We start from the raw sequence: 15759 nt of genomic DNA, 5'->3' as shown, positions 1-15759 counted from the left end.
TGCATAAAGGAGAAAGAGAAAAGACTAAAACCTTGTTACTACAGAAAGCCACCAAACTGCAATGATCTCAAATATCTTTCCTGACCACAATGAAACCAATAACAAGAGGAACTTTTGAAACTGTGCAAACACATGGAAATGGAAATTAAACATGTTCCTGAATGGTCAATGGGTCAATAAAGAAATTAAGAAGGAAAATTTTAAAGGTCTTAAAACAAATGAAAATAGAAATACAGCATATCAAAACCCTATGGGATACAGCAAAAGCAGTGTTAAAAGGAAAATGTATAGCAATAGATGCCTACATCCAAAAACTAGAAAGATTTCCAATAAGCAGCCTAGCAATGCATCTCAAGGAACTAGAAAAGCAAGAACAAGCCAAATCCAAAATTAGTAGAAGGAAAGAAATAATGATGAAAACAGAAATAAACAAAATTCACACTAAAAAAAATACAAAAGATCAATGAAATGAAAAGTTGTTTTTTGGAACAAGTAATAAAACTGACAAATAACTAGCTAGATGAATCAAGAATGTAAACGGTCCAAATAAAATCACAAACAAAAAAGGAGACGTTGCAACTGATACCATAGAAATACAAGTGATCATGAGAGGCTATTATGAACAACTATATGCCAACAAATTGGAAAATCTAGTGGAAATGGATAAATTCATGTATACATACAACCTGCCAAGATTGAACCAAGAAGAAATAGGAAACTTCAATAGACCAATTATAAGTAATGAGATTGAATTTTATAATAAAAAGTCTCCCATCAAAGAAAATCCCAGGACCTGATTACTTCACTGCAGAATTCTACAAAACATTTAAAGAACTAATAACAATTCTTCTCAAACTCTTCCAGAAAATTGAAGAGAAGGTACTTCTTCTAAACTAATTCCACAAGACCAGCATTATGCTGATACCAAAACCAGACGGGGATACAACAAGAAAAGAAAACTTTAGGCCAGTATCCCCAATGAACATAGATGCACAAAGCCTCAACAGAATGCTAGCAAACTGAATCCAGCAACACATTAAAAAGATTGTTCACGGCCGGGTGTGGTGGCTCATGCCTGTAATCCTAGTGCTTTGGGAGGCCAAGGTAGGAGGAGGATCACTTGAACCCAGAAGTTCAAGACCAGCCTGGGCAACACAGGGAGATCCCATCTCTGCAAAAAATGTAAAAATTAGCCAGGCATGGTTGCGTGCTCCTATAGCCCAGGTATTAGGGAGGCTGAGATGGGAGGATGGCTTGAGTCTGGGAGATTGAGACTGCAATGAGCCATGATCAAGCCACTGCACTCCAGTCTGGGCAACAAAATGAGACCCCATCTCAAAAAATAAAAATAAATAAATAAAAATAAATTTAAAAGACCATTCACCACGATCAAGTGGAATTTATCCCAAAGTTGCAAGAATGGTTCAACATATACAAATCCATAAACATGATACATCACATCAACAGAATGAAATATAAAAACCATATGATCATCTCAATAGTTACATAAAAAGGATTTGATACAATTCAACATCCCTTCATAATCAAAACACTCAACTAATTAGGTACAGAAGGACCACACCTCAACACAATAAAGGCCATGTATCATAAGCCCATAGCAAGCATCACACTGAATGGGAAAAAGTTGCCAGCCTTTCCCCTAACATCTGAAACAAGACAACGATGCTCACTTTCACCACTTTTGTTCAACAATGTAATGGAAGTCCTAGCCAGAGCAATAAGGCAATAGAAAGAAATAAAGGGCCTCCAAATTGGAAAGGAGAATGTCAAATTGTCCCTGTTTGCAGATGATATCATCATATATATAGAAAACCCTAAAAGCTCTACCAAAAAACTCTTGCAACTGATAAACAAATTCAGTAAAGTTGTAGGATACAGAATCAACATACGGAAATCAGTGGCATTTCTATATGCCAGCAACAAACTAGCAGAAGAGAACACACAAAAAATGAAAAGATATCTTGTATTCATAGATTTGTAGACTACATATTGTGAAAATGATCTTACTACTGAAAGCAATCTACAGAGTCAATGCAATCCCTATCTAAATACCAATAACATTCTCAACAGAAGTTTAAAAATCCTCGAATTTGTATGGACCCACAAAAGACCCTATAGCCAAAGCAATCCTGAGTGAAAAGAACGAAGTTGGAGGCATCACACTGCCAGGTTTCAAAACATACTACAAAGCTATAGTAACCAATACAGCATGGTACTTGTGTAAAAACAGATTCGTATACCAATGTAACAAAATAGAGAACTTACAAATAAATTCGTGTATTTATAGCCTACTGATTCTTGACAAAGGCACCAAGAACATTTATTGAGGAAGAGAGAGTCTTTTCAATAAATGGTGCTGGGAAAATTGGATATCCATATGCATAAAAATGAAACCAAACCCCTGTCTCTTACCATATATAAAAGTCAACTCAAAATGGGTTAATGACTTAAATATAAGACGTGAAGCTATGAAACTCCTGAAAGAAAACATTGGAGAAATGCTTCAGAACATTGGTCTGGGCAAAGATTTTATGGAGAAGACCTCAAAGGCACAGGCAGCAAAAGCAAAAAGAGACAAATGGGATTATATCAAACTAAAATCTTCTGCACAGCAAAGGAAACAATCAACAGAGCAAAAAGACAGCCTACATAATGGGAGAAAACATTTGCTAACTCTTCATTCAACAAAGGATTAATATCCAGAATATATAAGGAACTGAAACAATTCAACAGAAAAACCCCCCAAATAATCCAGTTTAAAAATGGGTAAATGAGCTGAATAGACACCTCTCAAAATAAGAAATACAAATGGCTAGTAGATTTATTTTTTAAAATGTTCGACATCACTAATCATGAGAGAATGCAAATTTAAAACCACAATGAGATATCATCTCAACCCGGTTAGAATGACCATTATCAAAAAGTTAAAAAATAACAGATTCTGGCAAGGTTGTAGAGAAAGGGGAACTCTTATCCACCATTAGTGAGACTGCAAATAAATCTAGCCATTGTGGAAAACAATATGAAGGCTCCTCAAAAAACTAAAAATAGAACTACCATATAATCCAGCAATCCCATTACAGGGTATATATGCAAAGGAAATGAAATCAGTATATCAAGGAGATATGTGCACTCCCATATTTATTGCAGTACTATTCACAATACCCAAGATATAGAATCAACTTAAGAGTCCATCAGCGGGTGAATGAAGAAAATATGGTATATATACACAATGGAATACTCTTTAGCCATAAAACAAAAAGAAATCCTATCATTCACAGTAACATGGATGAAACTAAAGGTCATTATGTTAAGTGAAATAAGCCAGGCACAGAAAGATAAATACCACATGTTCTCATACATGGAAGCTAAAAAACGTTGATCTCATAGAAGTAGAGGGTGGAGTAGTGTTTTTCCTGGGGGATGGGAAGGGTAGGGGAGAGGAGAATAGCCAAAGGTTAGTTAATGGATATAAAAGTACAGTTAAATAGGAGGAATAAGTTCTAGTGCTCTATGGAACTATAGGGTGACTACAATTAACAACACTTTATTATATATTTTTGAATAGCTTCAAGAGTGAATTTTGAATGTTCTCAACACAGAGAAATGATAAATATTTGAGATTATGGTTATGCTAATTACAGACTTATTGTTACACATTGTACACATATCTTGAAATATACTGTAGCCTATAAATATGTATATTTTTGTGTCAATTAAACATAATAAAAGCAAAAAAAAGAAAATGAAGTTGGATCTCTACCTCACAGCATACACAAAAATTAACTTAAAATGGATCATAGACCTACATGTAAAAACTAAAACTATAAAACTCTTAGAATAAAACTCAGGAGTAAAGCTTTGTGAGCTTGGGTCAGACAGTAGTTTCTTAGATAAAAGCAACACAAGAGAAAATACATAAGTTGAACTACATCAAAATGCAGACTTTTATTCTCAAAATGATGTTCTCAAGGAAGGGAAAAGTCAACCCACAGAATAGGAGAAAATATTAACAAATCACGTATCTGATAAGGGACTTGCAAATAGAATATATAAAGAATTCATACCACTCAACCATAGAAAGACAGATAAAATATGAGCAAATGATCTGAATAGACATTTCTCCAAAGAAGATATATAAATGGCAAATACATACATGAAAAGATGCTCAATATCATTAATTATTAGGAAAATGCAAATCAAATCACAATGAGATATCACTTTACACCAACTAGAATGGCTACATTCAAAAAGACACATTAATAAGTGTTGTCAAAGATGTGGAGAAATTGAAACACTTATTATTCCTGGTGAGAGTGTGAAATGGTGCAGCTGCTTTGGAAAATTGGCAAGTCCTCAAAATGTTACAGAGTTACCATATGACCCAGCAATTCCACTCCTAGTTATAGACCCAAGAGATATGAAAACAATTGCCCACACAAAAACTTGTACATGAATGTTCATAGTAGGATTATTCGTAATAGCCAAATATTGAAAACAGTCCAAATATTAACCAACTAAATAGGTAAAGAAAATGTGATATCTTCAAACAATGGGATATTATTCAACCATATAAAGGAATGAAATATTTGATGCATGCTACCACATCGATGACTGTGAAAACATTACGCTAAGTGAAAGAAACCAGTCACAAAAGGGCACGTATTATATGGTTCCAGTTATATGAAATGTCCAGAATAGGCAAATCTGCAGAGACAGATTAACGATTGGCTAGGGCTCGGGAGGGGAGTGGAGTAGAAAATGAAGAATGACTGCTAATGGGTACGATATTTCTTTTGGGAGGATAAAAATGCTCTAAAATTAGACTGTTGATGATTGTGCAACCATGTGAATATACCAAAAACATTTAACTGTGCATTTTAAGTGGGTGATTGTATGGTTTTAAAATTATACTTCAATAAAGCTAAGTTTGAGTACTTTTATAAATCTTTATGCTGATGCTGAAACTCAGACCAATGAACTCAGTCTCCTGGGATTGAACCTATGCATCAATATTTTTTAAGAGTTCTCCAGGTGATTGCATTGTGCAGCCAAGATTGAGACTCATTATGTTTGAATCAGCCCTAATCCAAATAAGTTTTTAATTTAAGAGCCTCCAAAAGAGTTGAGATCCCATGTGGAAGGACTCCAGGAGACTTCCTCAAACCATGATACTACAAGTGTGGTCCTGAGATCAGCAGCATCAATATCACCTGGGAAACTGCTAGAAATGCAGATTATTGGGCCCCATTCAGTTCAAGTACATCAGGATCCACAGTTTAACAAGCTCCCCAGATGATTCATAGGTACGTTAAAGTTTGGGAAGCATTGCTTAGGAGCAGCAGTTCCCATGCTTGGCTGCACACTGGAATCACCTGAAGAGTCCAAAAGTACCGACGCCTGGGTTCCACCGCCAGCCATCTTACGGGTATGAGATGCAGCCTGTGCATCTGGGGTTTAAAAGCTTCCCAGGTGATTCTAATGTGCAGCAAAGTTTGAGAATGCGTACTGTAAAAAACAGGATACTTGATGGCAAATAAGATGGTTAATAAAATTTTCTTATTTTGTTTTTAACAGAAGGATAGAGGAACATGCGTAAGAAAGCGAAGATTATTGATGTCAAAAATGTCCAGAGAAGTGAGGAAGGGATGGGAGTGAGACAACAATGGAAAACCTTTGCCCTAAAAATAAAAAAAAATAAAAAAAAAAAAAAAGGAAAACTAAAAACAACCCACCACACACCAGGCGTTTTCCTTCTAAATGCAAGAGGGGGATCTTTCATATATTATTGGAGACCACTCAAATTTAAGTGGCCAAGAATCTGTGGGTTCTTAAGAGGGTTTTAAAATTATGCTGAAAACATGTGGGTATTTACTGAACTTTCCTGTCTGAATTTATAAAGAGAAAGTTTATTAACATGGTGGTGAACATTTCTTCCCAAGCTGTGTACCCATGTCCAGCTTCTTCGGTCTGGGGAAATGTTAACTCCTCAGTAGACAGTGGGCCCTGCGCAGGGTCTGGGGCGTGCTCTTCCTGTATGTGGCGTTCAGCCCTGAGGATTCTCCTCCCCAACAACCGGCCACGTCTCTCTAATGACCATTGTCTCTGCCATTTACTGGTCTTTTCAAAATTATGACTCTAAAATATCTCCTAGGCAAAATTATGAGGCTTGCAGAGTTAGCTTTGAGATTTTCCAATTCATCACCCACCCCTTCCCCTCCTTCCCACAAGTTCCATTTCTGTCCCATGCCCCCAGATTGTCTTCTCCAGGTGACTTGAACCCACCTTCTTGGTTGCAGTATCAGTACATTGTACCCATGTCTGCACTGAAATTAACCATGCAGTTTCTGTACCTTCTTGAGTTGATGTGTGTGTGTGTGGTGGAGGGCGGGGGAGGGGGTATAATTACTTAATTGAATCTGTGTTAATAACGTGTTAACTATTAATGGAAACCCACAGTCCCTCTCTGCCTCCCCCTCGGGAAGTCCCTAATGGTGTTTGGTCATTGTTTCAATCACTTGTCACATATTGTGTTTTCTTGGCCTATATCTCTAACCACATCCTTATCAAAATATTCTGATGTGTGCATTTGAAAAGTAGAATCACAACATACTTAAGATAGTTGGAGGGCTTGGCTCCTATTTGCATCACAATGATTCTGCCTATGAAGATTTTCCCTAACAAACAGTCAACTAGGATTATATACAACCTGTGGTTTCAAAAAATCATCTCATCTTATTAAATTTTTGTATTTAAAATACCTGTGACTCTTCTGAATAATGAAAAAATGTCATGAATGAAGAATATGTATATAAACTGTCTCTAAAGTTATTAGGAAAATATTTTTATTTAACTGTGCCTAATGTTTGGGGGTATTACAGTGAACTCTACTTTTAAAGATAAGTAGTTATATATTAATATATTGGCCCTGAAATTTTTGAGTTTTCACCCTATAGTCCAGAAAAAGCCTTTATTTTTAATAGTTGCCCTAAAATTTTAACACAAAAGTTTTAGTTAGCTAAATCTAAATTTAGTCAGTAGCTTTACCCCACTTCCAAACAATATAAAGACTTTAAAAGGCTTTCATTCTGATTTCCTTTCCTTGCTTGCTATTATTTTCCAGGATTTTAACTCTCTTTGCTTGGTTTTATTTGTTTGTTTGTTTTACGACAGAGTCTCACTTTGTCATCCAGGCTGGAGTGTAGTGGTGTGATCATAGCTCACTAGAGCCTTGAACTCCTGGGCTCAAGGGATCCTCTCGCCTAGCCTCCTGAGTTGCTGGGACTACAGGCATGCACCACCATGCTCAAATTATTAGTAGTACTAGTAGTGGTAGTACAGACCGGGTCTCAGTATGTTGCCCAAGCTTGTCTGAAACTCCTGGCTGGCCTCAAGGGATCCTCCTATCTCAGCCTCCCAAAGTGCTGGGATTATAGGCATGAGCCATTGTACCCGGCTTACTTGCTTGGTTTTAAGTCCACAAATTAGACATCATCATCATTCTATTTAGATTTTCTCATATTTACCATTTTCTTTACATATCATTGCTACTTTCATTCAGAGCTTCTGGGATCAAACTCTAGTTCCTGGCATTTTGGACTGGTTGATAGTCTCCAGGATATTCAGGCAGTTAAGTGCCTCCAAAAGAAAATGAGAAAAGAAAGATCCTGGGAAATATGCCTCACTCCTACCCCTGCAGTGCTGCCACTGCTGCCCCAGGACCGTGGGCACCCCTGAGTATCTCCCTTCCACTCTGATCACTGTGTTTTATGGAGTAGAGGGGGCAATGACATCTTATAGAATACTAAAGTTAAATATGCTCAGTTTAAGGAGCTGTCATTTAGTCTGAGATTGTGTCTTTCCTACCTTTTTTGCTGTTAACTTTATTTTATAACATAATGGTGATGGTAGTTGAAGTTTGTTATTTTGTTTTGCTTTAAGTTAATTAATTAAGATTTGTTTTTATATTTCCTTACTTGGCAAATACAAAGTTGTGAGTCACAACCCAGAGATTTTGAAATTGTATTGGGTATTGAAATCCCAAACCACTGCTATAAACAGCTAGCTGTGAGTTTGGGGTGTGGACATTGGGACACGTGAAACCATGTCTTGGTTACGTCAAGAGCCTTATTGATTATTTCGATTATGTATGAATTCTGTGGTGTTAACAGTACTTTGCAACCTTTAGTACTTAGCTGAACTGTATTGGATCAGGGAGTCCTCAATACGCCCTCAATGATTTACATTGTTTTTAGCTACTTCCGTAAGGCTGAGTTTATACTAGCAAAATGACCTGTGTGCTTAATGTGCTCCCTACATACATCTGGTGATGTTTGTGCTCTCAGTTTTTTAAGAACACTGCTTTGAGAGTCACACAACCCAATATTCTACCAATAACTTACTATGTACCTTCATCGTTTGTAAGAAGAGGGGGTTGAACTAAGTGATCTCCAAGTCACTTTTCTGCACAAATGTAGGTGGTGATTGTATTTGTGTGTACGCATTTTTTTAAAGCCTTAAAGAGATCTAGGTATTTCTCATGTATTTATATTAAATCTAAGATCCATGTTGCAAATTTGGATGTGGAAGACATTAATTTTTCTGATGTAGGTTACTATTTAAGAGGCATGTTGCATCTGTAATATTGGTGCCACCACTTTGGCAGATGCAGTTTCTTCATTTACTTATAAGTGTTCCGTCTGAAGTCTACATAAGGTGACTTGAGTTCTCATTTCTGTGGTGTAAGAAAATGGTCATGTTTAAATAAGGCCACAATATTTATTTCAAAGGGTCCCAGAATCATTTTTTTTAAATATCATCGTTTGCTTGACACATAGACAAATGATGACTACTTGAAGATGCACCAGCCGTGATTGTGGAGACCTCCAAGTTCATGACAGAGTTGTTAACTGGCAGGTTTGTTATTTCCTATAAGTACAAGGAAGGGAAGTGTTAAAATAACTCGTGCCCATTAGAGAGAGGAAATTAACATTCCCTTAAAAATTGTTTTCCAGTGAAGGAAGCCCATCCCCCAGAATGGAGCTGCTGCATAATATCGACCCGAACTTCGTGGACTCTTCGCCGTGTGAGTACCAGTGCATTGCTACTAGATTAAATCTCATTGGCCCACCAAGGTGGTTTGATTACCTAGTGTGTCTCCAGCCTAGCTTTCTCTTTTTTCCTGAGTTGCTATAAAGCTAAACAGTTCTTCAGGACACACCTTCCACTCATCTTAGAGGGCAGTGTGCTATGAAAGGAACACCAGCTTATGAAACAAGAAAGGTGAATTCTATTCTTGCTCTGCCACTTACTAGCCTTTAAGCCACTGAACTCTTCCTGCCCCAGCCTTCCCCATTTACAAAAGAAGAACTCATGGCATCTCTGAGGCTCCTTCTCACTGTAGATGTCACATTGCTGTCCTGTTCTTACCTGAGAGCTCCAGAGCCGCCTGCCAGAAAACTCACAGTCCAATAAACCACAGTTGGGTTCCAGTGTAGTGTGAGCAACCACATTATCTGATTGGGCCGGTCAGGTACTGCCCAACACCTGCTGGGTGTCACAGGTGTGACTTTCCTAGCAGTCCTGGAAGTGATTCCGCTTGATCCTGCCTCCTGCCTAAATTAACCTGTAAAGAGCCCTACCATTTCCTTCAGGGCAGGCAGGCATGCATGTAGTGCTTCCGGATCACAATGGACTGAAATAGGCCTGTATAAATACCATGCGAGTGGCCCTAATCCCCTCAGCATTGTGAGTTTGGGCATAGAAAGCCTTAGCAATTAGACCCTTTGCCCAGCTTTCATCATAATGCTCATCTTGCAAACAGTGCCCTCCTATTCCTTTATTCATATGGGGGGCTCCCATCCACTCCTTTCTGGACATACTGCTGCCCCCTTAGTTCAGGCTATCCTTACTTCTTTGTTTTTTCGAAACTGTATTATAGCTTGCCACAAAATATTCTTGCTCAGAGATTCCTGCTCAGAGAATTACCCCACAGTCATTCTAAATGTGTCACCGGGCACTCAGGTCCCACTTGCCCGGCCAGCCTCACTCCAGGCACTCCTTGTCATGTTCTCATCTCCTAGACACTTGTCATCTCCAGGCATGCAGGTCATCATACTGTCATGAATATGCTTTTCCCTATGCCTGAAACACGTTTTCCTTACCTCTCTACAGTCTCTCTCATCCCTTAAAAACCCGGCCCCATGCCCCCTCTGTGAATGCTTTCCAGAGCCCCGGAAGAAGCAGTCACTCCTTCCTGTGTGCATGTGTCCCCATATACCATCCCTCACGTGTGCGTGTTTGTGCCTGCATTTCCAAGCTGAGAGCTCCTGGAAGTCAGTGTCTCTTGTATTTTTTTATCCTCGTCAGTTAACACAAATACTGGGCACTTGCTAGGCACTCAGTAATGATTGCTTGATGACTCAGTAGACAATTGGAGAGTTGAGATGCGATAAAGACCAAGTGGATACATTAAGACCTGGACAGGAAAGGGCCCTGAGACAGGCGAGAATGGCTACGTCATGGAGAAATTTCTATTTCTTTTGGAGTAAATCCATGTGAATGAGAGAGGCAAGGGGAAGGTTTGAGCCCTAAGGACTGTAAGAACAGTCTAGATTTGTGCTGTCCAGTATGGTAGCCACAGGCCACATGTGGCTGTTGGGTACTTAAAATGTGGCTAACTGTGGATTGAGATGTGCTGTGAGTAGAATATGCACATCAGATTTTGAAGACTTAGTACACCTATGTATTATATGCATACAATATTATAGATTTGTTATTTGGTGAAAGGATAATACTTTGGATATATTGAATTAAATATATTGTTAATGTTTTACTTGTCTCCTCTTTTCTTAATGTGGCTAATAGAAAATTTAATTTTAATTAACTTACATATGTGACTTGCATTATATTTCTATTGGCCTAAAAACCTCTTCTAGAAGGTGCTAGAAAGTAAGTTGATCAGCTGAGCTGATCACAAAGCTGTGACTAATTACTGTGAGGCTACATCAATGACTCCTAAACTTTTCTCTACCCCAGTACACCTAAGAGATACGTTTCAGTCATATCAAAATCTCTAAGGGTGGCTGGAAGAGAATACTGGGGAGGCAGGAATGGCTTTAAAACTTTCTGAGTAATTTAATGCACTGCAAAGCCCAGTATAACCTAGGTCTAGGGGATATGTGGAATATGCCACTCACATTATAATGGTTGTAAATGTCTTCACCTGCTAAATTCCACCTACAAATAAAAAACCGTAAGACCCCTCACTCACTAAGCTGTATTTTCGTTTGGCATTTGAAGTAGGAGCTTGGGAACTATACTCCTATGTGATATGGTTGGGATTTGTGTCCCACCCAAATCTCATTTTGAATTGTAATCCCCAATGCTGGAGGAGGGGCCCGGCGGGGGGTGACTGCATCGTGGGTGTGGATTTCCCCCTTGCTGTTCTGGTGATATTGAGTGAGTTCTCATGAGATCTGGTTGTTTGAAAGTGTGTAGCACCTCCCGCTTCGCACTCTTCCTCCTGCTCCAGCCATGTAGGATGTGCCTGCCTCCCCTTCTCCTTCTGCCATGATTATAAGTTTCTGAGGCCTCCCCAGCCATGATTCCTGTACAGTCTATGGAACCCTGAACCAATTAAACCTCTTTTCTTTATACCCAGTCTCAGGCAGTTCTTCATAACAATGCAAGGACGGACGAATACACTATCACCACAGCACTGCGCGCTCCAGGGTTCTTGGTGCAACTTGCTGTGCTTTCTCCTGTCTTACCTAAAGGGCCCTAGCAAAATAACAGCACAGGCAAAAGGTTTCGCCAGTGTAAAAGTTGGTAAGAGTGTGGAAATTAGAATAGAAAATTTTCTTAGACTGTAAGGACATTTACTTCTCTTGGACTCAGTTTCCTACATATTATGTGGAGGACTTATAAGACCCAGTACTGTGGCCCCAAATTTAGGGATCCTCTTTGGCCTTCTGCTGCTCTTTCTCCCCTCTCTGGAGCCCACCCAGGCCTTCATGTTGGCTTCCTCGCCAGCTTGGGACTCCTGCTCTGACTCCTGCAGATAACGAAGGACATTGTTGGCTCTTGCAAGCACGTAGAACCACTTCACTGTTGCTTCATACACACAGGGCGTTCTCTGCTATCTGCGCCTGCAGGTAGCAAGGTGCCACCCACCTCCTCACACATGGCAATTCCATGGGCCTTTTCTGCCCAGTTTTTATATTCACTTCACTCTACTGAGAGGCAGAAGCAGAAAAAAGAAGAGCTAGCTGTCTTTGGGTGCCTGGTCCTTTTTAGGATGATGATACAAGCCCATTTCCTTTTCTATGCAATTCATTTATGAGGAAAAATTAAATCCAGCTATAAAAAACATGTACTTAGAGGACAGCTAAGTCTGGATATCATATTCATAGAGCACAGAGGCTTTTGTGGAGTAAAGTCAGAAAGCAGCCAATCTCAGGTGTAAACTAAGGATTAAGAATGGAGTCAGTGTTATCACAGAAGCATTTCTGTGGTTTCTCACTCCAGCTCTTCTCAGATCATTGGTGCTTACTGCGGGACAAGAAGGTAGCGTTCCACCTCCACCTTCCCTAAAGCCACTTCGTCAGTTTCCTCACCTGTGGAGTAAAGAAGGAATTAAATGATCTGCAATGTCCCTCTGGCTTCAGTGTTCTGTGGGTCTCTACATGGATGGGACCTCAAAGGAGCAAATCTGCTGACTCTGCTTCTCTCCTTTTTCTGCCTGCTAGAAGTAGTGTGTCCATTGATAAGCAGTGATGTTGCCAAAGGCATGGTCATAAATAGATGAACACAAGTGAAAATGCTAGAAACATTATATGCACTAGAGGAATTTGAATTATTTTATGAGTTTCTTATTACTACATCCTGGCCACCTTTCTGATCTCTGTTCTAAAACATCACTGTATCAATCCGCTTTTCTATCTCCTCTTTCCCTTAGTGGGTCATCCTGGGGTTTGTTGACCAATGTCTCCTCTGATTCTGAATCATACGAATAGGCGTTAGGCACTTCCCAGGAGATTTCTGCCTTCTGCCTAGCACCACATGCCCCCAGAAGCTGGCTTCTTGGATTTCAGCAGCTACACCTCCCCTGTCCCCTGCCAACACACATCCCATTCCCCTAGTCAAATTATGGGGTACCCAGAGGCCCATCCTGCTGGTGGAGTCAGGACTTTTTTCACGGTCACATACCCATGGTAGGTTGTGGCTTGGATACTAACAGTAAAAATACTCAAAGATTGACACAAAGTATTGATACACATACACATTCACAGAGAAACATGCACACACACCAGGGGTCACCAGATCTCTCGCAGAGCAGGAGATTCACCATTCTGCAGTAAAGCATAAAGTCTCAAGGATGCATGCATAAATTACACCATTAAAATGAGGATGACTACAGTTTAAAACATAAAAGAAAGAAAGAAAAGGAGAGATAGTGGAAGAAGGAAGGAAGGAAGGAAAGAAGGGAGGGAGGGAGGGAGAGAGGGGAAAATAAGAAGTGCTGAGGATGTAGAGAAATTGGAACCCTTGTTCACTGTCAATGGGAAAGCAAAATAGTGTAGACTCTATGGACAATAACATTGTGTGATTACTCAAAATATTAAAAATAGAATTATCATAGGATCCAGCAATCCCACTTCTGGGTATATACCTGAAAGAACTAAAAGCAGGGGCTTAAACAGGTATTTGTACACTCACGTTTGTAGCAGCATTACTCAGCATTACTCAGAATAGCCAAAAGGTAGTAGCAACCCAAGTGTCCGTCAGTGAATGGATGAATAAACAAAATGTGGCATATATATACATATATATACATATATATACACACACACACACACACACACACAAAATGAAATATTATCCAGCACTAACAGTGAAAGAAATTCCAATACATGCTACAGCATGGATGAACCTTAAGGACATTATGCTAAGCAAGTCACAAAAGGAAAAACCGTATGACTCCACTTACATGAGGTACCCAAAGTAGTCAGATTCATAGGGACAGAAAATAGAATGGCAGTTGTCCGGGGTTGTGGGGAGGGGAGAATGGGGCATGATTTTTGAGTGGGTGTAGAAATGGATGATAATGATGACAGCGCAACAATGTGAATGTATTTAATGCCACTGGACTATACAATTAAAAATGGTTAAGATAGTAAATTTTATGTTGTTTGTATTTTACCACAATTTAAAAATATAAAAAATAAATAAAATGTAACTTTCCCTCCCTCCAAAAGTGAAGAGAAACTGTACGAGAATAGGGTCTCTATCTTTTTCATTTACTGCCATATGCACAATAAGCGCTCCGTAGCAAAGAACCTAACATCATAGTAAGTTGTTGGGTTAATATCAGTAAATATCTGCTAATGAATGATAAACAGATCAACCTGTCAAAGTCCTTGTTTTATTGTCTTATAGCCTTTCCTGAGCCTAAAAGTACCTCCAGATGGCCGCTTACACTCCTTTTAAACCCCAAACCTACCTTTTGTGCCTAAGTGAAAATAACTTAGAAGCTACAAGTCACTTATTAAGTTGTAATTGACATTATATACAGATATTTGAAACTATTCATTCAGCTTCTAAGTGCCCACCCGCATCGTTCCCTGCATTGAAAAGACCGACCAGAAAAGATGATGTGGGGTTTCCCTGCCCATCTTCATCCCTTTCTCCAGACCTCCTCAGTAGACAAACAGAGATTTATAAAGCCTTTGCCTCTGGCCTGGCTCGGCCTGACTTCCCTCTGAGTCTGGGGCTCTGCCTCTTCTTGCTGTTCTGAGTTCGGTTCTGCTCCTGTTTTCTGGGATGTTCCCTCTGAATGTTTCACTGGTCACTGGTTATCTCAGTGCCCCAACCCTGGCTCCACTTTTGTCCCCTTCCTCCCTCCCCTGCCTTGCAGCTTCATGACCAGTGTCAGACGTGTGGGATGTAATTGCTTACCTGTGTGCTTTGAGGAGACTTTTTATTCATTTTTGAAGGTTTTGTTCTGAAGTAACCTTGGAAGTGCTTTGGTCTCTGTTCAGATAATACCCTTCTCTTTTCCTCTGTTCCCTTCTGAGAAAATTCCTGAGAATTATTTATTGCCCCATGTCGTTAAAATATTTCCTTGTAGTAGGCTGATCCATCTTTGTGCAGCAGCACAAGGTGGTCAGTGTAAGAAACCCATGAGAGAGCCTGGGGAATAGCACCACTGAAGCTGATTCATGAGAAAGCCTGGAAACCTCTAAAGTGGTGGGAAACAGCCATAATCCCAGGGTAGGCGTGAGGTCCTACAGGTCTGAATTCAGCTCTCCATGGTTCCAAGGGGAGCTCCAGCCCCAAATTCCACACTCCCCCAAGGTCCCAGCAAGCATGGCTCAGACCACAAGGAGAACCGCTTCAAAGGCATTATTTTGCCTGAGGAAAAACATATACACCTATCCTGCAGGCGCCGGACTTGATCTTGGCTGTTCTGCAGTAATGGTCCTGCCCCATCTGAGACCACGACTTACTCTGGAAGTCAGACGTAGCATTCTGTGATGGCCAGAACACTAACACAGCCAATCATGTAACACAGGTGTATGTATTTAACACGTACGCACACACAGGAGACACAGAGATTCTGCTGGTAGAAGCTTGATTATAGACGAAGGGCAGTGACAGATGTTAGCATTTTCCACACCACCAAAGGCCAGCTCTTCAAAGTGATTCCATACAGCTTTGTTACTATTTCATTTAAAG

General features: G+C 39.7%; 1 protein-coding gene across 1 annotated transcript in view; it reads left to right on the top strand.

The window, feature by feature from the left end:
* Positions 1-15759, top strand: part of ARSB (arylsulfatase B) — a 185290-nt gene that overhangs the window by 114453 nt on the left and 55078 nt on the right. Inside the window, exon 7 of the mRNA XM_033179952.1 lies at positions 9036-9106. Coding sequence (XP_033035843.1) covers positions 9036-9106 — 71 coding nt within the window. The remainder of the gene's footprint in view (positions 1-9035; positions 9107-15759) is intronic.

The sequence above is a fragment of the Trachypithecus francoisi genome, unplaced genomic scaffold (genome assembly GCF_009764315.1).
Source record: "Trachypithecus francoisi isolate TF-2019V2 unplaced genomic scaffold, Tfra_2.0 Lachesis_group2, whole genome shotgun sequence".
NCBI lineage: Eukaryota > Metazoa > Chordata > Mammalia > Primates > Cercopithecidae > Trachypithecus > Trachypithecus francoisi.
This window is presented reverse-complemented; position numbering and strand designations above follow the sequence as displayed.